Source organism: Pelodiscus sinensis, chromosome Z (genome assembly GCF_052426305.1).
Source record: "Pelodiscus sinensis isolate ZL-2025 chromosome Z, ASM5242630v1, whole genome shotgun sequence".
NCBI lineage: Eukaryota > Metazoa > Chordata > Testudines > Trionychidae > Pelodiscus > Pelodiscus sinensis.
The window spans coordinates 1,667,986-1,690,995 of NC_143085.1; the positions used below are offsets into that span (position 1 = coordinate 1,667,986).

Here is a 23,010-nt window from a genome sequence, read left to right on the forward strand (position 1 = left end):
TGCAAAAGCGACAAGGAGTCCACACACACACACACACACACACCTTACACCTCCCCATGAGGGCTGGTCTCTCCCCCCAAGCTCTGGGGAGGGGGGTCTCTTCTCTGTGACTGCAGGTCTCCCCCCCAGCCCGCTCTGCGGGTCTCTCCCCACGGCTGCAGGTTTCTCTCCTCCCCCGGGTCTCTCCCCACGGCTGCAGCCCCCCCGCAGTGTCTCCCCACGGCTGCACCCCCCCCCCGCAGACTCTCCCCACGGCTGCAGCCCCCCTCCTGGTCTCTCCCCACGGCTGCAGCCCCCCCCCCCCGGTCTCTCCCCATGGCTGCAGCCCCCCCCGCAGTGTCTCCCCACGGCTGCACCCCCCCCGGGTCTCTCCCCACGGCTGCAGCCCCCCCGGGTCTCTCCCCATGGCTGCCCCCCCCCGCACCTCCCCCCGCACCCCCCCCGGGTCTCTCCCCACGGCCCCCCCCCCGGGTCTCTCCCCATGGCTGCCCCCCCCCCGCAGTCTCTCCCCACAGCTGCCCCCCCCCCGGGTCTCTCCCCACGGCTGCCCCCCCCCCCGGGTCTCTCCCCACGGCTGCACCCCCCCCCCCGCAGTCTCCCCCCACGGCTGCACCCCCCCCGGGTCTCCCCCCACGGCTGCCCCCCCCCCGGTCTCCCCCCACGGCTGCACCCCCCCCGGGTCTCTCCCCACGGCTGCCCCCCCCCCCGCAGTCTCTCCCCACAGCTGCCGCCCCCCCCGGGCGGCTGCGCCCCCCCCGGGTCTCTCCCCACGGCTGCACCCCCCCCCCCCGCAGTCTCCCCCCACGGCTGCACCCCCCCCGGGTCTCCCCCCACGGCTGCCCCCCCCCCGCAGTCTCCCCCCACGGCTGCACCCCCCCCGGGTCTCTCCCCACGGCTGCAGCCCCCCCGCAGTCTCCCCCCACGGCTGCACCCCCCCCCGCAGTCTCCCCCCACGGCTGACGCCCCCCCCCCAGTCTCCCCCCACGGCTGCACCCCCCCCCGCAGTCTCTCCCCATGGCTGACGCCCCCCCCCCGGTCTCCCCCCACGGCTGCCCCCCCCCCGGTCTCCCCCCACGGCTGCCCCCCCCCCGGTCTCTCCCCACGGCTGCCGCCCCCCCCCGGTCTCCCCCATGGCTGCCCCCCCCCCCGGTCTCCCCCCACGGCTGCCCCCCCCCCCGCAGTCTCTCCCCACGGCTGCCCCCCCCCCCCCGGTCTCCCCCCACGGCTGCACCCCCCCCGGCCCGGGAGGCGCTCGGCCCGGCGGAGGGAGGGGGCGGGCGGAGCGGCCATGGCCCGGCTGCTGCTGCCGGTGCTGCTGGGGCAGGTGGCGGCGCTGGGCCCGGCCCGGGTGCGGGTGCTGGAGCCGGAGCCGGGGGGGGCCGATCCGCGCGCCCCCCCCGCCGGGGCCTACACGCTGCAGGGCGCGGTGCTGGGGGGCCGGGCGGGCCCGGAGCGGGGCGCGCGGATCGCGGGGAGCCTGGTGCTGGTACGGCCGGGGGGGGGGGGGGTAGGAGCGGGGGGGGGGCTGGCTGGGCGGGTAGGAGCGGGGGGGGGTAGGGCTGGGGGGGTAGGAGCGGGGGGGGGGGCTGGCTGGGCGGGTAGGAGCGGGGGGGGTGGGAGGGTGGGGGGGCTGGCTGGGCGGGTAGGAGCGCTGGGGGGGCTGGCTGGGCGGGTAGGAGCGCTGGGGGGCTGGCTGGGCGGGTAGGAGCGCTGGGGGGGCTGGCTGGGCGGGTAGGAGCGCTGGGGGGGCTGGCTGGGCGGGTAGGAGCGAGGGGGGCTGGCTGGGCGGGTAGGAGCGCTGGGGGGGCGGGGGGCTAGGCGGGTAGGAGCGGGGGGGGGGGGCTGGCTGGGCGGGTAGGAGCGCTGGGGGGGCTGGCTGGGCGGGTAGGAGCGCTGGGGGGGGCTGGCTGGGCGGGTAGGAGCGCTGGGGGGGGCTGGCTGGGCGGGTAGGAGCGGGGGGGGCTGGCTGGGCGGGTAGGAGCGCTGGGGGGGGCTGGCTGGGCGGGTAGGAGCGCTGGGGGGGGCTGGCTGGGCGGGTAGGAGCGCTGGGGGGGCTGGCTGGGCGGGTAGGAGCGCTGGGGGGGGCTGGCTGGGCGGGTAGGAGCGCTGGGGGGGGCTGGCTGGGCGGGTAGGAGCGCTGGGGGGGCTGGCTGGGCGGGTAGGAGCGCTGGGGGGGCTGGCTGGGCGGGTAGGAGCGCTGGGGGGGCTGGCTGGGCGGGTAGGAGCGCTGGGGGGGCTGGCTGGGCGGGTAGGAGCGCTGGGGGGGGCTGGCTGGGCGGGTAGGAGCGCTGGGGGGGCTGGCTGGGCGGGTAGGAGCGCTGGGGGGGCTGGCTGGGCGGGCAGAGCGCTGGGGGGGCTGGCTGGGCGGGTAGGAGCGCTGGGGGGGCTGGCTGGGCGGGTAGGAGCGCTGGGGGGGCTGGCTGGGCGGGTAGGAGCGCTGGGGGGGCTGGCTGGGCGGGCAGAGCGCTGGGGGGGGGGGCTGGCTGGGCGGGTAGGAGCGCTGGGGGGGCTGGCTGGGCGGGTAGGAGCGCTGGGGGGGCTGGCTGGGCGGGTAGGAGCGCTGGGGGGGCTGGCTGGGCGGGTAGGAGCGCTGGGGGGGCTGGCTGGGCGGGTAGGAGCGCTGGGGGGGGCTGGCTGGGCGGGTAGGAGCGCTGGGGGGGCTGGCTGGGCGGGTAGGAGCGCTGGGGGGGCTGGCTGGGCGGGCAGAGCGCTGGGGGGGGGCTGGCTGGGCGGGTAGGAGCGCTGGGGGGGCTGGCTGGGCGGGTAGGAGCGCTGGGGGGGGCTGGCTGGGCGGGTAGGAGCGCTGGGGGGGCTGGCTGAGCAGGTAGGCGTGGGAGAGTGGCTTGCCCACTATCCCCAGAGCAGGGGCTCGCCGGGGCACGCCGGCCCGTGGGTCCGTCCCCTCTAGGGTCTGGGCCCCAGTGCAGCCCCACACTGAGTTTGCCCTTTTGCCTCCGTGGCCAGTCCCCCGGCACTGGCCAGCCCTAGCACAGAGCCGGGCCCTGCCAGCCCGCTCCGAGGGCCCAGCCTGCAGCCTCCCTGCCCCCCATGGCCGACCCTGCCGGGGATCGCCGGCCTCCCCCTCCCCAGCGTTGGTGGAGAACGCGGGCAGTGCGTGTCAATGGGCCCGCCCGGCCTTAGGTCCGGATCCGGGAGCGGAGCCTGGTGCGTTCCCATCGGGCTGCTGCTGGGAGGGGGGGCCAGGCCTGCGATGGGCCACGGCCGCTCCCCGGCACCTTCTCCCCCTGCAGATGGGGGACACGGAGCCCGAGCTGGCAGGGGAGGACACCTGGATCGGGGTGGTCCCGGTGGGGGAGGAGCAGGCGGAGATCTCGAGGGGCGGCAAGGAGGAGTCCTTCACCGCCGCGGTGGTCAACAAGGTGAGTCCCCGCTGCCTCCGGGCCCGGCCGGAGCTCCCCCCGGGTCTCCCCCGAGGCTGCCCTCCCCGCCCTGTGTGTGCCAGCCCGGGGGGGCTCTCTACAACAGTGTCCCGGGATCTGGGATGAGCCCCTGGCACGCCTGCAGCCAGCGAGTGACCCTCAGGGTAATCTTTGGGAGGGGGATGGTTCAATTCCCTCTCCACCCCAGCATGCTGGGCTCAACCTCCTGGCTCCTGCGTCCCCGTCTCCCCGCAGATGAAGCGAGCCCTCGTCCTCGGAGCCTCGGCCCTGCTGATTCTCGCGCTCAACCAGAACGCCGTCCGAGAGGTAGGAGGGGCGCCCCGGGGCCCGGCTGTGGGGCTCGGAGCCCCGGGACCCCGCCGACCTGCCTGTCGCTTCCCTCCCTGCTGCAGCTGGACGTGTCCCAGGCCCTCGCCAAGCCGGTGGTGGTGATCCAGCCCTCGGACAACGTCACCCGGCTTCTCGGGGCTCTGCTACGGTGAGACCCCCTCTCCCCTCCCGCCCCGGCTGGGCCTGGCGGGGTGCGGCTAGGGGATCTTTTGCTTTTGTGGTGTGCCTGCACGTGGGTGTGCATAAGTGTGTGTATGTACATGTGCACATGGGTGTGCATAGGTGTGTGTGCTTATGTGTGCACATTGGTGTGCATAGGGGTGTGTGCTCACGTGTGCATATGGCCATGCATAGGTGTGTGTGTGTACATGTGTATATGGGCATGCATAAGTGTGCATGTGTATGTGTGCACATGGGCGTGCATAGGTGTGCACACGGGTGTGCATAGGTGTGTGTTATGTGTGTATATGGGCGTGCACAGGTGTGCGTGCGTACGTGTGCATATGGGTGTGTGTATGTGTGTACATGGGCATGCATAGGTGTGCGTATGTGTGCACATGGGTGTGCATAGGTGTGTGCATAGGTGTGTGTTCTTATGTGTGCATATGGGCGTGCATAGGTGTGCGTGCGTACGTGTGCACATGGGCACACCTAGGTGTGCGTATGTGTGCATAGGTGTTTGTTATTACGTGTGCACATGGATGTGCATAGGTGTGTGTTCTTACATGTGCATATGGGCGTGCATAGGTGTGCGTGCGTATGTGTACACATGGATATGCATAGGTGTGTGCACACGTGTGCATAGGTGTGTGCATACGTGTGTATAGGTTTGTGTTCTTACGTGTGCACATGGATGTGCATAGGTGTGCGTGCGTACATGTGCACATGGATGTGCATAGATGTGTGCATAGGTGTATGTTCTTACGTGTGCATATGGGCGTGCATAAGTGCGTGCATACGTGTGCACATGGAGGTGCATAGGTGTGTGTATGTGTGCACATGAGTGTGTACAGGTGTGTGTGGACATGAGTGTGCACGAGTGCACACGTATGTAATTACCTTGAGCCTCAGCAAAACGTGGGATCCTTAGCTCCACCATGCCTGCCCTGGCCCCAGATAACTGCCCAAGCCCGTCAAGCGTGGGTGGGGTGTAAGAGAGACACCCCCCGGTGATGGGGCTGTCCGTGCCACCTCCCAGCCCCCCCCCAAGAGGAGTCACCCCCATTTTACAGATGGGGAAACTGAGGCACAGAGCGACTTGCCCCCGGTCACTCAGGGAGTCGGTCCCAGAGCTGGCGGGCACCCTAACGCCGTTCTCGGCTCTCGCTCGCAGGGGGCTCCGGCTGACGGCCGAGATCACGTACCAGGCGGCGTTGCTGGAGAACCTGGTACGTAGCCGCCGGCGGGGGTGGGGAAGTGCTGGCCTCCAGGGGGCGCTCCTCGCCTGGTCACATGTTTCTGCACAGCCCTCTGGGAGCGGGGGGGAAGCCTAGCTCCATTTTACAGGCGGGGAAACTGAGGCACTGGACCTGCCCTGAGGTCGCAGAGCCAGGAACTGAACCGGCGTCCTCAGCCAGTGCCCAACCCGCTAGGCGGCGCGTCGTCCCCTTAATGACACCCCGTTACCCTGCGTTCTGCTACCCGGGAGCCCCGAAATAGGGGTAGTTGTCACGTCCCCAGGCCTGCCGTGGGTTGGGGGCGCTCGCTGACGCCGGTTGTTCTCTGCAGGGAGTGACGCTCACCCTGTGGTCCACGTGCGGCCTGTCCCGGGGCGGGCTGTACGGCGAGTGGCAAGGTGTGATCTGCACCGGCGAGACCAGCTCGCGAGTCCAGGTGTGTGGGGCCGCTGCCGAAGGGGGTCGCGTGAGTTGGCGACATTAGCAAGGGCCCCCCGCTGCCGCCTCCAGCCAGTCGCACGTGTTTCCCACGGGTGGTGCACCTCAGCACACGCCTGGGTGCACCGAAAAAAATTATTCCACACACAGCTAGACAACAGCTCAACAGCACCCCCTATGGGGGATGGAAGGAGCAGCATAGGTTCCCAAATGGGGGGCGTGCTCGAAGAGATTCCGGGGGGGGGGGTGCAAGGCGACCCAGTCCCCCCCCAATCAATCCCCCCTCCCCAAGAAAGAGTCCAATCCGTGCATCCACTCCCAGCTGGTTAGGGCAGATTTCAAAATGGCCACCTTAAAAGGGCAATGCCTGTTCTGCTCTTAAAAGGGCAATCTTTTTTTTTTTTTTTTTTGCTCAACACGTTTTTTCGGGGGCAGGGGCGTGAGGGTTTCTCAAAAATCAAATGGGGTGTGCAAGGTGATCCCATCCCCCCCCCCCGTCTGTTCCACCCCCACCCCCAGAAAGAGCCCAATCCAGGCATCCACTCCCAGCTGGCTAAGGCAGATTTCAAAATGGCCACCTTAAAAGGGCAATGCCTGGTCTGCTCTTAAAAGGGCAATCTTTTTTCTTTTTGCTCAACAAGTTTTTTTGTGGGGGAGGGCGTGAGGGTTTCTCAAAAATCAAACAGGGGGTGTGCAAGGTGACCCAGTCTGTCCCCCCCGGTCAATTCCACCCCTTCCCCCAGAAAGAGCCCAATCTGTGCATCCACTCCAGCTGGCTAGGGCAGATTTCAAAATGGCCACCTTAAAAGGGCAACGCCTGTTCTGCTTTTAAAAGAGCAATCTTTTTTTTCTTTTGCTCACCAAGTTTTTTTTGCGGGGGGGGTGAGGGTTTCTCAAAAATCAAACGGGGCATGCAAGGTGACACAGTCAATTCCCCCCCCCCCAAGAAAGACCCCGATCTGTGCATCCACTCCAGCTGGCTAGGGCAGATTTCAAAATGGCCACCTTAAAAGGGCAATGCCTGGTCTGCTCTTAAAAGGGCAATCTTTTTTTTTTTTTTTTTTGGCTCAACAAGTTTTGGGGGGAGTATGAGGGTTTCTCAAAAATCACACAGGGGTGGGATGCTGAGAACTGTGGGAAGCACTGCCCTATGGGCCCCTGTCCTGCACCGAGGGGTGCTGCAGCCGGGTCCCGCTGAGTCCTAATAGCTCCTGTGTCTGGCCCGGCAGAAGTACCTCCAGAAGCTGTGGAACACTATCCTGTTTGTCGCCCTCCTCCTCTGCACGGGCGTGATCGTGCAGGCCCAGCGGCAGTCCCGGCAGGAGCAGGACACCGAGGTGGGCCCGCTCCCCTGTTCCCCACCCGTGGGGGGCCGGTGTGGCCGGGACTGACTCTGTGCTCTGCCTCCCCAGCGGGAGCTCAAGCAGCACATCCTGCGGCGGCTGGCGGCGCTTAAGACCCGGCGCTACCACCCGGGCAAGCAGCCCCGGAGCCAGGCCCGGGAGATGGACAGCTGCGCCGTCTGCTTGGACCAGTTCCACAAGAACCAGGTAATGCAGGCGGGCGGGCTCGGGGCCTAGGACAGCTGGTGCGCGAAGCCTGCGAGCCAGGGCCTGCAAAGTCACAGCCCCGTCGGCGCGATCGCCCCAGAACCGTGGCTGCCCCGGGGTGGGGAGCGATCCACTGGGTGTGTGGGTGTTTTCTCCAGAGCGAGTCCGGTGCTGCCCAGCTGATTCGCAGCACGCGTGTGGTTCCTGGCGGTGCACCGTGGTGCACGCACAAAATTATTCCGCACATCAGTAGGCACAATTAGAGGGGACACTGGCGCAATCCTCCATCCCTGCCCTCCGCGAGGTCTGCCCCGTTCAGATCCGGGGGGGGAGGTGCCCTCTCGTGGCCTGGGGCGTCCCCGAGGCGGGCGTGTGTTCCTGACGCTGGCCGTTTCCCCCTCAGTGTTTGCGGGTGCTGCCGTGCGGCCACGAGTTTCACCGGGACTGCGTGGATCGGTGGCTGCTCCTCCAACAGACCTGCCCCTTGTGCAAGCACAACGTCCTCGGTGAGCACACGGTGGCGGGGGGGGAGGTTGGTTTGTACCTGTTGGCTGAACTCTACCCAGAAACCATGGGACAGACCCACTAAACCAGCTGGGCTTGAAAGAGGAGGCCAGGTCTCCCAAGCCCCACCAGGGGGCAGAGCTCCACAGGTTTGCGGTATGGGGTTGGGTGGGGGGTTTGGACCCCTTGGCTGCCCTTCGCCCGTTTCACTCGCTGGTGACTCCCCCTTTGATCTCCCTTGCAGGTAGCTGCTGCGGCGGGAGCTAGCGGCCTGCGGACCTGCCGGGGGCGCCATCCGCGTGTGGGTCTCAGGGCCGGGCAGACCCCCAGGCATGGGGAAGTCCGGTCTGGCAGGGACGGATCCACCTCCTGCCTGCTGTCAAATCTACGCCCGCCCCCTGGCGCTCAGCGTGGGCCGGGCTTGGCCTCGGGGCAGCCTGATCCGTGGGGATGAGTTCGGCGGAGGTGAGGGGGGAAGTGGGGGCCCCCCCCAGCAACGTCGGAAGGGTTAACCGGGGAACACGAGGCTGATCCGCCCGGCGAGCGCAGGCCGACTTCCCCAGACGCATCGCCCCTCCCGGTTTGACCGCTCTCTTTCCTTTTCTCAATCTCTCTTTTCGCTACCCGCCGGCGCGGCTTTCTGGGGGCCCGCTTGTTCACAGCGGGCGGGATTCCCCCTCGCCCCAGAAGCAGCCGCATTCCCAGCGGCTTCCCTTCTCGCCCGCCCTTGGGAGGCAGCAGGGCGGGGGTGGGGGTTGAATGCTTGCTTTATTTATACTAACTTATTGGAGGCGACGGCCCGGGAGAGTTGCCGGCGCGGAGCTATCCCGGCCTTGGCTCTGGCCGCGAGCCGGGGCCGCTGGATTGGACGCCCCGTCCGGGTCTGTAACGCCGCCGGCGCTATTAAACCTAGAGCAAAGATTGTCGCTGTTCCTTGTGCTCGGCTCTCCTCCCGGCGCGGGTTGGGTTCCTTGTGCCGGCTCTCCTCCCGGCGTGCGTTGGGTTCCCCCCCGCCCTCTCTCTCCCCGCCGCCGTTTCGAAGGCGTCCCGTGCGAGAAAGCGACGCGGAAAAGTGCCCGGGGCTTGTGAATCCTGCTGTGAGTCGTTCCCGGCTGCCAGATGTTGCTTACGCTGCAGGGACGGTGTGTTCTTAAGATGGGCGGGTGCTCGCCCACCTTTGCGGCCAACGGATTTCGAGGCCGGTACGATCCTCTAGGCAGGCGCGGGGAAGTCTGCCAGACGCCGGGGCCCCGTCGTTTCCACTGGCCGCGAGCTGGGATTGTAAGGGCTTGCCCCTGCTGCTAACCCGGGCCGTTACCCAGATGGAGGAGGGGCGTGGGGGGTGCGCTGTCTCACAAACCGTCGGTTGTGGGACGGGGGGGGACGTCCCTGCAGGTTGTGCAGTACGTGCTGTCCGATCCCAAGCAGGATCCGGGGAGGCCGAGCGATCCTGCTGCTCCGGAAGGTCCGGCTGGTCTTTCCTCCGCCGGCGGAGACGCAGGCTGCAAGGCCCGGCGGCTGCTGGCCTTTCCCGGGTGTAGCCCAGCTCGGCCAGCAGCGCGTGGGCAAGCAGCTTGCTCTGTGCGGCTGGTGGGCCCGCTCCCTGCCGTTCTACTTCCGGCGGTTCCTGGAGCCGGGAGCGGAGCGCGGCTGGACTCTGCTGGCCGGCAGGGAGATGCACGACGCCGTGGCGGAGGCTGGCTTTGGCGGGCGCTGGCGGGCGAGGGCAGGGCTGCTGTAGGAGAAGCAGGACAAGGCATTCGCGAGGCAGCCCCCCCAAGCCAACCCAGCACGGGGAGGAGGATGCCTGCTCACCCTGGGGGACCCACCGCGCCGTCCTTGGAGCCAATCCGGGAGGAGGACGGAGGCCAGAGCTGCGTCTGCGGGATGAGCTGGAGAGAGACGTGGGGGTTACAGCTCGCTGCACGTAGGGGGTGGCGGGGACCGGCTCAGACCAGGCCGGGCGGGGGGGTCGTCTGTACGAGTTTGCCTCCCGGTCGGTCCTGGAGAAAAGCCGCAGGGCCCCCCAGGGTCACACAACCGCCCGGGGCTCCGGGCAGCGGTGCGGCCGCACGGATCCGCCGTTTCCCAACCCAGCTGGGGAAAGGAACGGCCAAGCCCCGTTCAGGACACGCCTGTACCGAGAGCCGGAAGAGGAGCACGGCGGCGGGAGGGCAGCCTACACGCTGATCCAGGCACGGAAATCCACCGGGTTCAGCCAGGACCGGGAGGGCAGATCCGGTCTCCTCACCCGCGGCTCGGCCGGGGCCCGCTGCTCATTTGCCAGCCCGGGGCGTGGTTTGGGAAGCGAAATCCTGACGCGAACCTGCCTCCGCCCTGAGGAAGGTTGCCTGGGACTCCAGGATCGTGCGGAGGGGACCCCGTGATCCCACAATCCAGGATCGTCTCCTCCTCCCCGCCCCTGCCGCCCTCAGGATGGGGTTCCTCGTCCCCAGGCCTATCCTCCTCTAAGACAGTGGTTGTGCCTTAATTTCCCCGGACGTCCAGCTTGCAGGGTGAGCCTTGGAAAAAATAACCCCAACTCTCCCTACGATATGACGGGGGCGAATTTAGCAAAAACGGGAAAGAGATCTTGGCGTCAGCGTGGCTCGTTCTCCGAAGACGTCCGCGCCGTGGGCAGCGGCCGTCCAAAAAGCAAACAGGGTGTTAGGAATCGTTGAAAAAGGGAGGGAGAATAAGCCGGAGATTAGCTTCTTGCCTCTCTATAAAACCGTGGTGCGCCCACATCTGGAACGCGGCGTACAGATGTGGCCTCCTCATCTCCAAAAAGATATTGCGGCCTTAGGAAAGGTTCAGAGAAGGGCAAGTGAAATGATTCGGGGTTGGGAACGGGGCCCCTATGAGGAGAGGTTAAAGAGGCGGGGACTTTTCAGCTTGGAAAACAGGCGACTAAGCAGGGGATAGGGTAGAGGTCGATAAAATCATGCTTTGGGGTGGAAAAAGGGAATAAGGAAAAGTTAGGCACTGATTCCCGCCGTCTAAGAACTAATGAACCCCCCAGGCAGCAGGTTTCAAACAAAGCAAAAGACGTTTTTCTTCCCGCAGCGCACAGGCAACCTGGGGAACTCCTCGCCACAGGATGCGGCGAAAGCTAGACCTTGAACAGGGTGGTGTGGAGAAAGTGAATAAGGAAAAGGGATGTGCTTGTTCCCGTACTATAAGAACGAATGGGCAGCAGGTTTCACACAAATCAAAGGAAGCTCTTCACACAGCGTATCGTCGATCTGTGGAACTCCTCGCCGGAGGAGGGGGTGAAGGCGCGGCAGCGTACTGGGCTGGATGGACCTTTGGTCTGACCCTGTACGGCCGTTCTTATGGCTCTCCACCACCCTCTCCCCCGGCGCCTCACTCCACCTCACCCGTAATGCTCCTTGCTGGGCTGCCTCTTTCATCCGGCCCCGCGCGGCCCGGAGCCGGGAGTTCTCTTCCTCCAGGACGCTGATCCGGATGTTGTTCGCCTGCAGCTGCTTGGCCATGTCGCCGGCGACGTCCCCAGTGCCTACGGTGAAGAGGGGTCCCCGTCACGCCTCCGGGCCCATCTGGGTGCCAACGGCCCAGCCATCTCTCCCCCAAAAGTTGCCCCTGGCTTTGGTCCTGCTGGGCTAACCAATGCCATCGCCCATGCGGGTGGGGCTGCCCCAAGCCTCCCAGCTCTCCCCTCACTTTCAAACACCGCCTCGGCGGGGACGTGGAGCTCCGGAAAGGACACCAGCAGCCGTTCCCTCTCCCTCAGCTCTTGCAGCCGCTCCTCCAGCTCGGACGTGGCCTGCTCCAGGCTCTGCTTCTCCTGCCGCAGGCTCTCCGTTAGCTGCTGCTCTGGACGGGAAGAGGGCGGTTAGAGGTGGCCACGCCCCTTCTTGGGGGTCAGGGATTGCGCCCCCTTCTGCAGCGCCGATCCAGGCTCACCCCCGGCGCGGAACAGCTTCCCACCCGGCAGAGGCCAATGGGGCAGTGTTTTCCTGGCCGGCTACGTCTACACAGCCAGTTTTGCCGGACGGGAGTATGCAAATGAGGGGCAGATTAGCATATTGCCACGCCTCAAATGCATAATTTATGCCCGCTGGTTTAAAACCAGAAGTGTGGACGGAGGGCGTTTCTTTGCGCCAAACCCCCGTTTGCCACAAGATCGGTCAGCCTGCTTTTTGGGGGCGGAAGGATCTTGCGGAAAAGGAGTTTTGCGTCTGCTTTTTGCACCCAAATCCCGTCTTCCGCACGATCGGTAAACCTCCTTTTTTGGGGGCCATACGGATCCCCACGGCTTGGGTTTTGCGCCAAAAAACCCCAGCGCCAAAACGGCGTGGCAGAAAATACGCAAATGAGCACGTGCCGCATGCAAATGAGTCCCTCATTAGCATATTTTTGGCCCAGAAAACTCGTCCTGCCGACATAGCTGCCCGGAGATGCTCCCCATCCTGCCAGTACCACCTGTTCTCTTGCTCCTCCATTACGCTCCTCCGGATCCCCTTGCGCCCATAATGTCCCCCTGCTTCCGGGGACACCTCTGACCTCCTTGGCCTCCAGCTGGCCCCGCCACCGCTGCGCCTCCGCCTGGCTCTCTGTCAGCTCTTGCGCCAGCTTAGCCTTGTCGTCCTCGGCTTCGCCCAGGCCGGCCCGCAGCTCCTCGCACTCCTCCGCCAAGCTGTCCAGTTGGTGCAACAGGACCCTCTGTTTGGCCTGGAGTGACTGCCCAAAAAGAGGAGGAGATGGCCAGGGTGTTACCCACAGCGAACCACATGGATTTATGGCAGGGCGGGTGGGAATAACCCACCCCCCTGTGGTAACAGGGCGGCAGAGGTGCTAAGCCCTCAGCTTCCCACGAGTCGTAAAGGAACGCGGAGGGCAGCGGCCATCAAAAAAGCAAAGAGAGTGTTAGGAATCACGAAAAAAAAGGGATCGAGACTAAGACGGAGACTATCTTATTGCCTCTGTATAAAACCATGGGACGCCCACATCTGGAATCCTGAGCCCAGATGTGGTCGCCTCATCTCAGAAAAGATCTCTCGGCATTGGGAAAGGTTCAGAAAAGGGCAACAAACATGATTCGGGGTTGGAACGGGTCCCCTAGGAAGAGAGATTAAAAAGACGGGGACGTTTCCACGTAGAAAAGAGGAGACGAAGGGGGGATAGGATAGAGGTCTGTACAATCATGCCTGGAAACAGCGACGAAGGAAAAGTTATGCACTGATTCCCACCATCGAAGAACTAGGGAATGAAATGGAGAGGCGGCAGGTTTCGAACAAACCAAAGGACGTTTTTCTTCATGCAGCACACAGGCAACCTGGGGAACTCCTCGCCACAGGATGCGGCGAAGGCGAGAACTTTGAACAGGGTTCCAAAAGAGCTAGATCGATTCGTGGAGGTTAGGTCCATAGAATCATAGAACACGAGACATCATCGATGGGTAGGAATAACCTCTCGCAGGGTAGGAAATGTTGTCCCTAGCCTCTGTTTCTCTGGAGGTGGGCGACGGGGCAGGGATCACGTGAGGATTCCCTGTTGTGATCCCTCCCTCTGGGGCTTCTGGCATAGGCTACTCAGCGCACAGTCAACCTGTGGAACTCCTCGCCAGAGGATGTGGTATTGGCCACAGGCGGCAGACGGGACCCTGGGCTGGATACACCTTTGGTCTGACCCCGTCTGGCCGTTCTGGTGAAGCTTGGGCAGCAGCTGAGGGAGCAGGACAGAAGAGATGGGATGAGGGTAGAGGGATGGCTGGAGCAGCATGGACCAGAGAGGGCCTACTGAAAAGCAGAAGGGAGTTAACCTAACCAAACCTCCATGGACCAAACCTCCATTAATCTATCGAGCTCTTTTTTGAACCCTGTTCCAAGTCTTGGCCTTCACCACATCCTGTGGCGAGGAGTTCCACAGGTTGCGCTGCATGAAGCAAAGCTTCCTTGGGTTTGTTTTAAATCTGCTGCCTATGGATTTCATTGGGTGACCCCTAGTTCTTAGGGTAGGGGGCAAACCCCTGGTTCCTGCCATGGCCACACCTCCTCGTGCCGAAGCATGCTTTCCACTTTGGCCTTCTCCTTGCCCAGCTGCGTGGCGGCCCCGCTGAGCTCCCGGCTTGCCGTCTCCAACTGGCTACTCAGCCGCTGCACTTGGTCTTCCAGCTTTGTCAGCTGGTGCTTGTGGACCATCTGGGTCCTCATCTCCTCCAGTAGCGAGCTTCGGGCCAGCTCTGTGAAGATAAAACACCCTGTGACAATAGCCAGGGAGAGGGGAGATGGGGCTGATCTTGTGTGGAGTGGATCAGAGAGGGGAAAGCAAGCTTTCGGACATGAATTCTGGGATGGATCAGAGGCGGGCTGGCCAGGGGTTAAACTCAGGCAGCTAGCAAGGGTGTCGGCAGGGAGCCAGAAGAACCAATGGGGATACAGCGCTGGAAATGGAATTGGATACGGTACTTTGCCTGCTTTCTTTGTGGGGGGAGAGTTAAACCAAGACCCAGAATGATTTAAACCCAGGCAGGAGTGACATGCCTCCCAGGCAGTGGTTCCCAAACTTTTCGGCATCACACCCCCTTTTTGATTTTTGAGAAATGCTCACCCTCACCCCCAAAAAATAGCAGCAAAATTTGAGGGGGGGGGGGGGAAAGGAACTGACCGGGGCCAAAACCCAAAAATATCAGCAAAACTTGTTGAGCAAAAAAAAAAAAAAAATTGCCCTTTTAAGAGCAGAGCAGGCATTGCCCTTTTAAGGTGGCCAGTGGTCCCCAAACTTTTTGGCATCACACCCCCTTTTTGATTTTTGAGAAACCCTCACACTCCTCCTCCCCCCCAAAAATAGCAGGAAAATTTGAGGGGAAAAAAAAGGAACTGACCGGGGCCGACAAACAAAAATATCAGCAAAATTTGTTGAGGAAAAAAAAAATTGCCCTTTTAAGAGTAAAGAAGGCATTGCCCTTTTAAGGTGGCCAGTGGTCCCCAAACTTTTCGGCATCACACCTCCTTTTTGATTTTTGAGAAACCCTCACACTCCTCCTCCCCCCCAAAAATAGCAGGAAAATTTGAGGGGAAAAAAAAGGAACTGACCAGGGCCGACAAACAAAAATATCAGCAAAATTTGTTGAGGAAAAAAAAAATTGCCCTTTTAAGAGCAAAGAAGGCATTGCCCTTTTAAGGTGGCCAGTGGTCCCCACACTTTTCGGCATCACACCCCTTTTTGATTTTTGAGAAACCCTCACACTCCTCCTCCCCCCCAAAAATAGCAGGAAAATTTGAGGGAGGGGAAAAGAACTGACGGGGGCCAAAAAAAAAACATATCAGCAAAACTTGAGGGAAAAAAAAGCCCTTTTAAGAGCAGAGCAGGCATTGCATTGCCCTTTTAAAGTGGCCATTTTGAAGTCTGCGATATTCTCCGTCTTATTTTCTATCCTCTTTTAAACGATTTCTAACGTCCTGTTTGCTTTTTGGATGGCCACTGCCCACGGCGTGGGCGTCTTCCGAGAACTATTCACGATGACTCCAAGATCTCTTTCCTGATGAGTTGCAGCTAAATTAGCCCCCACCGTGTACCCCATATCCACAGAGCAGAGGGGGGAGGGATAGAGAGAGTTTACTGGCTGCTTTTGGGAGTGGTGCAGGCCGTTAGCCCCCGGCATTATCACCCAGAAGCCACCTGTGGTAAGCGGTGGCCAGCTGGAGGCCACGTTTCAAATGCCGGCCCCAGATCTGAACCCCTCTTACACTCCAAATTCCTGCCCCCAGCCTGGTAAAAGTGAGTGAGGAGGGAGTGAGCGGGGCGGGGCCTGGGACAAGGGGCGGGAAGGAGGCGGGGCCAGAGGTATTTGGGTTTGAGGTAGGTCCTGGATGGCACTTACATTCAAAAAGTGATCTCGTGCTTACAAGGGTTGGAGACCCCTGATTTGAAGTCTTTGTGGGGCCCCACCTTCTGCACTCGGAGTCCCAGAGTGGGGGGCAGCCCCAACACCTGGGGAAAGCCCCCCCAGGGCAAGCTCATCCAGACAGCCTGGGAGGTGGACTTCGCCGTTGGTCTTTAAGGGTCGCTTTCCGCATGGGTGCATGAGATGGGCGAAGGTGGCCCCTGGGGCCTTATCAGGCAGCAGAGAGACTGTCGTGCTAGCCACAAAGCCATGGCCCCACCTCGTGCCAAGAGCTAGCCCTGGGCCTCCCGCTAGTTCAGGGGTGGCCAACTCATTTAACAAAGAGAGCCAAAAGAGCAGCAGAAAAAACGCAAAGTCGCACCAGAACGGTCAAGCCAAAAAAAAAAAAGAGGCTGCCCCTTTAAGACAGCCGCCATCTTGGGCGCCATTTTTTTTTTAAAACCCCGCAGCTCTGACCGGATAAGCACAGGGAAACTGGGGGCTGAGGGGGAGCCAGCGGGTTGGCCATGGCTGCTCTAGTCCTGCCTCGTGTGGTACCTGAGCGGCGGCGGTCAGAAGACATTCGGCGGCTATAAAGATGGAGGCCATTTAAATACACGGCTCCCGATTCGCCTCTGCCTTACACCAGCGCTAATCGGGAGCGACTCCGCTCAAGAGACGTGCCCCGGCGTAGGACCCGCAGGAAAGGAAACTGAGGTCCGTGTAGGAGGCCAGATGGACGGAGGAGAGCCTGAGGAATCTTACCAAGCTCGCGCACAGTAGCATGCTGGGAAAACAGCTCCTCTTTCAGGGCGGAAATTCTCTCCTCTAGCACGACAGCGCCTAAAACAACCAGAGGAAATGACTTAGGATTCCCAGCCAAACCGACTCCGTGGGACCGAGATTTTTGATCTCTGGTGGTGTCTACTCAAAACACCGGTTGGCTGGCCCCGCACCTGTCTGCAGCTCGTCCTTGTCCCTCTCCAGTCTGGCTGTGATCTGCAAACTCTCTTCGATCCGTCCCTCCAGGTCCCGTTGCGTCTCCTTCCTCTGCCGTTCCTGGGTCTCCTTCTCCTCTTGAAGGAGCTGATCAAAAGTCTCCACCTGCGTCCTCAGCTCGGCCTTCTGCTTCTCAGCGTCTTCCAGCGCGGCCGTCAACGGGTCGATCCGTTGCAGCATCCCCTCCAGGTGTTTGTTGATCCGGGAGAGGTCTTTGCTCTGTTCTGACGCCCAGAAACTCACGTCCGCCGCGGCGAGTGGCTTGTTGCCCAGCGTCTCCTCAATCGTCTCTTGGAATTTGCCCAGGGACGAGGGGATGTTTTGGCTCCGGCAGAGGCTGATGATGGCTTTCCCCACCTCCCGGAGGCTGGCCTGGCTGCCTGCACATGCATCGCAGGGTACCAGAGCTGACTCAAGCGTCTGGGAATGGACACTCTTGGTGTGACCGTCTGCGGACGGTGGCAGCACGGGGTCGGAGAAATCATAGTCTGGCACACAGATGGTTCGCGAGGGACATGAGACGGTTGACGGGGCACTGGCTAACGAAGCCCCTGATTCCGAAAGCACAGGCGAGCAGCCCTTCAAACGCTCGTGCTCAGCTTCCACATCTCGGAGGGCGGATCTCAGGGCAGCAATGTCCTTCCTGTTGGACTTCTTCTGTGGAACGGGAGAAGGAAGACGGTTGCTATCCCGTTGAAAGAAGTTATGCTCAACGAGCGTCACGGAACAGATGCTCCGAAATTGGCGGGGCAAGCCGGTAAAATGGCACCCATTAAAAAAAAAAAAAAACCAGAACCCAGGAAACTGGCAACGGATCATTTCTGTAACCCAATGGGGACCCCTTCGCTTCACTGCTGGCAGGACCAAAAATTCATCACCACTGAAACTTGACTTAACCCTGGCACATGCGCAGTGGCAAGGCATGTTGGGGTCTGTGGTCAGCTTTGGAATTGGATAAGGTACCTTGCCTGCTTTCTTTGTGGGGGGGAGAGTTAAACCAGGACCCAGAATGATTTAAACCCAGGCAGGAGTGGCATGCCTCCCAGGCAGTGGTTCCCAAACTTTTCGGCATCACACCCCCTTTTTGATTTTTGAGAAACGCTCACCCTCACCCCCAAAAAATAGCAGCAAAATTTGAGGGGGGGAAAAAAAGAAACTGACCAGGGCCAAAAACCAAAAACATCAGCAAAACTTGTTGAGCAAAAAAACAAAACAAAAAAAAAAAACAAAAAAAACATTGCCCTTTTAAGAGCAGAGCAGAGCAGGCATTGCCCTTTTAAGGTGGCCAGTGGTCCCCAAACTTTTTGGCATCACACCCCCTTTTTGATTTTTGAGAAACCCTCACACTCCTCCTCCCCCCAAAAAATAGCAGGAAAATTTGAGGGGGAAAAAAAAAGGAACTGACCGGGGCCGACAAACAAAAATATCAGCAAAATTTGTTGAGGAAAAAAAAAATTTCCCTTTTAAGAGCAAAGAAGGCATTGCCCTTTTAAGGTGGCCAGTGGTCCCCAAACTTTTTGGCATCACACCCCCTTTTTGATTTTTGAGAAACCCTCACACTCCTCCTCCCCCCCAAAAATAGCAAGAAAATTTGAGGGGAAAAAAAAGGAACTGACCAGGGCCGACAAACAAAAATATCAGCAAAATTTGTTGAGGAAAAAAAAAATTGCCCTTTTAAGAGCAAAGAAGGCATTGCCCTTTTAAGATGGCCAGTGGTTCCCAAACTTTTCGGCATCACACCCCCTTTTTGATTGTTGAGAAACCCTCATGCTCCCCCAAAAATAGCAGGAAAATTTGAGAGGGAAAAAAAAAGGAACTGATGGGCCGGGAAACAAAAATATCAGCAAAGCTTGTTGAGCAAAAAGAAAAAAAAAAAAAGATTGCCCTTTTAAGATCAGAGCAGGCATTGCCCTTTTAAGGTAGCCAGTGGGTCCCAACTTTTTGGCATCACACCCCCTTCTTGATTTCTGAGAAACCCTCATGCCCTCCTCTCCCCCCAAAAAATAGCAGCAAAATTTGAGAGGGGGAAAAAAAAAAGGAACTGACCGGGGCCGAGAAACAAAAATATCAGCAAAACTTGTTGAGCAAAGGCAAAAAAAAAAAAAAAAAAGATTGCCCTTTTAAGAACAAAGCAGGCATTGCCCTTTTAAGGTAGCCAGTGGGTCCCAAGCCTTTCGGCATCACACCCTCAGGTGAGCTTACTCGAAGCTCACGCTTCGAAACGTGATCTGATCACGGACGGTTCGGCCCCTCATTGGTTTCGCAGAACCGATATAAAGGGGGCGGGGACCATTTTTCTGATCGGGGTCCACTGAAAAAATCAGACGGGGGAGCCACACACAGGCAAAAAAAACCCCCCAAAAAACACGCACCGCAAGGTTCGGCGCTTCCAGATGTGCTGCGCGCTGGATCAAACAACGGGCCATAGACACGCCCCCGCTGCCCTGAAGCACCGCCCCCAGCGGTGCTTGGGGACGTCCTACCTCCGTCCCTCGTTGCTGACAAAGCGCTCCCAGTTTCAGCAGGCCGTTCCAGTACTTCCTCACCGCCAGCCCAACAGACATGCAGGGTCCCACGGCCCGGGAAGGGGGCACGGCTTGGTCGCTGAGGAGAGTCTCCACGTAGCCTGTGAAGCTCTGCAGCAGTAACAGCAGCCTTTTTTGGGGGGCGGAAACACAACACGACTTTGAGCGGCAGTGGGCTTTTTCGTGACTGCCCTGCAAGTTAGGGGATCATCTAAGGGGGCCCAGGGTTGGTGTCGGGCAAACCAAACAGTGGTAAATCCTACCAGTGGTTCCCAAACTTTTCAGCATCACGCCCCCTTTTTGATTTTTGAGAAACCCTCACGCCCTTTCCCACGCTCCAAAAATAGCACCAAGACTTGTTGAGTAAAAAAGAAGAAAAAAAAAGAAAGACCTTTTTAAGAGTAGAGCAGGCATTGCCCTTTTAAGGCGGCCATTTTGAAGTCTGCCCAAGCAGAGGGAGGGACTGGGCTCTTTCTTGGAGGGGGAATGACGGGCAAACCCTACCGGTGGTTCCCAAACTTTTCGGCATCACGCCCCCTTTTTGAGTTTTGAGAAACCCTCACGCCCTCCCCTGTGCCCCCAAGAATAGCACCAAAACTTGTTGAGTAAAAAAAAAAAAAAAAAAATTGACCTTTTTAAGAGTAGAGCAGGCATTGCCCTTTTAAGGCGGCCATTTTGAAGTCTGCCCGAGCGGATGGATGGACTGGGCTCTTTCTTGGAGGGAGAATGATGGGGGGGGAGCTGGGCCATCTCACCTTCCACTGGAATTTCTTCACGCCCCCCCCCCCTCTGGGGGCCACGTTTCCCAGTTTGGGAACCCATGAGACTGTTTTGGGGTAGAAATGAGGCAGGGCTGGACAGGCATGGGTGCATGTCCCCAGCTGTGGGGCTAGAGCAACATTCCTCTGAGTTCAGGGCCTAACACCGATCAATTTCACTGCCACAGGGACTTCATATTGGTCAGTTTCAGGATGTTCCCATGGTGCTACAACCATGGGGTTCGTGATCCACCAGGGGATCGTAGGGGACTGTTCCAGATTCACGTGACTCTAACACGCCAGACGCAGCTACATGGTCTGTACGACCGTAGGCTGCGTCTAGACGGGCAAGTTTTTCCACATTTTCCGCTTTTGCGGAAAAGCTTGCCAGCTGTCTACACTGGCCGCTTGAATTTCCGCAAGAACGCTGCCGATCTCATGTTCAAATGCTTCTGCGCAAGAGGGCCAGTGTAGATAACGGGGTATTGTTTTGCGCAAAAAAGCCCCGCTGGCGAAAATGGCGATCGGGGCTTTCTTGCGCAAAACCGCGTCTAGATTGGCACGGACGCTTTTCCACAAAAAGTGCTTTTGCGGAAAAGCGTCTGTGCCAATCTAGATGCTCTTTTCCGCAAATGCTTTTCACGGAAAAGGTTTTCCGTGAAAAGCATTTGCGGAAAATCATGCCTGTCTAGACGCAGCCGTAGTGTTTTCCCAACAGGCATTTCTGGAACTGGGGCTGTTCCCGGGCCAGTCTTTTAACCGTAGAATCCTAGGGTTGGAAGAGCCCTTCAAGACACGCGTGGCCAATCCATGGCTTGCGAGCCTCATGCAGCTCTTTCCCCCCTAAAGTGCGTGTCACCTCACTGGATTTTAACGGGAGCAGCCAGATCACTGCTGCACCCTTGGGTGGGGGGGGAGGTTGCCCCAAAGGGAACCATGTGAGGTGTCTCATGAAAGCTTCTGTTCTACTGATTCTGTATGTGCTATTCATGTACTTGTATGATATCTGTATGTGGAGTTATAAGCATGTACTCTGTAGGGATGCTGGAAAATTCTCTGTGGCCAGGAATGCTCAGCCAATGGCTATGCTAATTAGCAAGGCTCCAGGCTATGCTAATTAGCAAGGCACCAGGCTATGCTAATTAGCAAGGGCTGTGTCTAGACTGGCAAGTTTTTCGGCAAAAGCAGCCTGATGTGGCCTAAAAAGACTAAGTCTGTGTTTTTTCAAGGGGCAGTGACTTTTTTTTTTTTTGTGCTTAATTTTGGTGCGGCTCTTCGTGTTATTTCCGCCGCTGATTCGGCTCTCTTTGTTCAATGGGTTGGCCACCCCGGCCTCAGGAGTCATCAAGTCCAGCCCCCTGCCCAAAGCAGGACCAAACCCAACTCAATCAACCCAGCCAGGGCTTGGTCAAGCCAGGACTTAAACACCTCTAGGGATGGAGAATCCACCCCCTCCCTAGGGAACCCGTCCCAGGACATGAACAGTTCTTTCATCCTCGCACCTGTCAATCACTAGTTCCAGGAGCACGACATGGGAATGCTGGGTAAATTCAGGGTCGTTCTCCACATAGTCATACTGCTCCAGCAAAGCCACCAGATCCAGCTCGCAGGACACTTTATTGGGGAACTTCCAGGAGGGATAGCGCGCGGCTCCCGCCCGGGAGAAAACGTCGACGATGGCTCCTTGTAGGTCGGTGAGGTCCTTCCTCAAGCTCTCCATGCAGTTCGGATCGCCCAGCAGGTGCGCCATTCGGTCCGCCGGCTTCAGGCCCCCCGATCAGACTGGGCAGGAGGGGCAGATCTGCAGGAGGGGACAGATTCACTAGCTGGGCCCCTAGGGAAAGGGGGGCAGGTGTTTTATGGCTGTGAGTGCGCGACAGGCCGTGCCCCTGGCCCGGCACACGTGTGCACGAGGGACGCGTGTGCCGCACGAGCACCAGCCCAGCCAGACATGGGGCCTCCCCACTCTGATCCCAGCCTCCCCTCCCACCCCGATCCCAGCTCCGCCCCCCACTCTGATCCCAGCCTCCCTTCCCCCCGCCCCCCGATCCCAGCCTCCCTTCCCCCCGCCCCCCCCCCCGATCCCAGCTCCGCCCCCCACTCTGATCCCAGCCTCCCTTCCCCCCGCCCCCGATCCCAGCTCCGCCCCCCACTCTGATCCCAGCCCCCCATCCCATCCCCATCTCTGATCCCAGCCTCCCCCCCCCCCAGCCCCGCCCCCCCCCCAGCCTCCCCCCCATCCCAGCCCCGCCCCCCCACCCCCACTCTGATCCCAGCCTCCCCCCCATCCCCCAGCCCCACCCCCCCCCCGATCCCAGCCCCATCCCCCCCATCCCAGCCTCCCCCCCCCCAGCCCCATCCCAGCCCCATCCCCCACTCTGATCCCCCCCCCCCCCGATCCCAGCCCCATCCCCCAGCCCCCCCCCCCCCCCCCCCCCCCCCCGCCCCCCCCCGGCCCCACAGCAGCTAACTCAGCTGGCAGCTGTTCAGCGGACAGAACCATCCAATACAAGGGGGGGCACTCCGCTGCTTTACACCCCTCCCCCCGCGTGGAACAGTCCATTTTCTTCCCCTGCTCAGCGCCGCCCCCTGGAGGACGGGGGAGCCAAGCGCGGGCAGAGCGAAGGGCAGCGGCGTCAGCAGGGCTACTGCGCATGCTCCGTGCCTCTCGCGCGCTCCCGGCGCCCTGAAACCATGGCGACCTCAGTCCCCCCTCTCCCCGCGCATGGTACTGCCCACCCGGCGGGGGCTGAGGCCCCGAGCCAGGCCGCGCCGCCCGAGCGGGGGTGGGACCCCGGGGATACGGGCGCTGGGGCGGGACCCACCTGCCGAGCCTCCGCCCCCCCCCGGCTCGGAGCGGATCCTCCGCGCCCCCGTGGCCGCGCGCCTCGTTACCACGGCAACCGAGCGGAACGAACCATCTGCGCCGGAAACTGTTCGCCGCCCTTCCTGCTCCCTCTCCCCCGAGTGGGCCTGCCCCACGGAAGGCCAGCCCCTCCTCAACTATTCTGCTCGTCTTTCAAGTGTTTGGTTTCCCCCAGTAGGGCGTCACGAGAGAAGCGCTCCCCCCCTCCCCGTTCTCTCAGTGGAATATTCCGAGTTGGCTCCCTCCCAGTGAGGCGAGCCCGGCGGGCTGCGCGCGCATCCACTGCGTCGCTCCCCGCCACCCCATTGGTATCGCCGCCCAGCGGACACCCCCCCAGTTCCGGAGTAGAACAGTCCCCCTGGGCTGCGCGCGCAGGCTCTGCGTGGCTGCCCC

The 23,010-nt window shown here is 61.1% G+C and overlaps 2 protein-coding genes across 8 annotated transcripts; one reads left to right on the top strand and one right to left on the bottom strand.

Moving 5' to 3' along the window:
• Nucleotides 1-1,273: 1,273 nt before the first annotated feature.
• On the top strand, nucleotides 1,274-8,543 carry RNF215 (ring finger protein 215). The gene is made up of 10 exons (XM_089775351.1): nucleotides 1,274-1,486; nucleotides 3,252-3,380; nucleotides 3,636-3,707; nucleotides 3,794-3,879; nucleotides 5,065-5,119; nucleotides 5,460-5,564; nucleotides 6,796-6,903; nucleotides 6,979-7,116; nucleotides 7,520-7,622; nucleotides 7,865-8,543. Exons 1-10 carry the CDS (start codon nucleotides 1,289-1,291, stop codon nucleotides 7,885-7,887), a joined length of 1,017 nt encoding a protein of 338 aa, XP_089631477.1. The 5' UTR covers nucleotides 1,274-1,288; the 3' UTR covers nucleotides 7,888-8,543.
• On the bottom strand, nucleotides 8,370-22,903 carry CCDC157 (coiled-coil domain containing 157). 7 transcript variants are annotated; one of them, XM_089775348.1, is made up of 11 exons: nucleotides 22,577-22,899; nucleotides 21,254-21,552; nucleotides 18,952-19,123; nucleotides 16,426-17,122; nucleotides 16,235-16,312; nucleotides 13,635-13,825; nucleotides 12,148-12,324; nucleotides 11,305-11,452; nucleotides 11,001-11,140; nucleotides 9,436-9,512; nucleotides 8,370-9,355 (listed from the first exon to the last, which is right to left on the bottom strand). In XM_089775348.1, exons 2-11 carry the CDS (start codon nucleotides 21,499-21,501, stop codon nucleotides 9,232-9,234), a joined length of 2,052 nt encoding a protein of 683 aa, XP_089631474.1. In that variant the 5' UTR covers nucleotides 21,502-21,552; nucleotides 22,577-22,899; the 3' UTR covers nucleotides 8,370-9,231. The 7 variants fall into 7 exon arrangements, with proteins under 7 accessions (XP_089631474.1, XP_089631475.1, XP_075773118.2 ...); XM_089775349.1 differs by having other exon boundaries at nucleotides 8,370-9,352; nucleotides 16,426-17,125; XM_075917003.2 differs by having other exon boundaries at nucleotides 16,426-17,125; nucleotides 22,670-22,897.
• Between the last annotated feature and the right edge of the window lie 107 nt (nucleotides 22,904-23,010).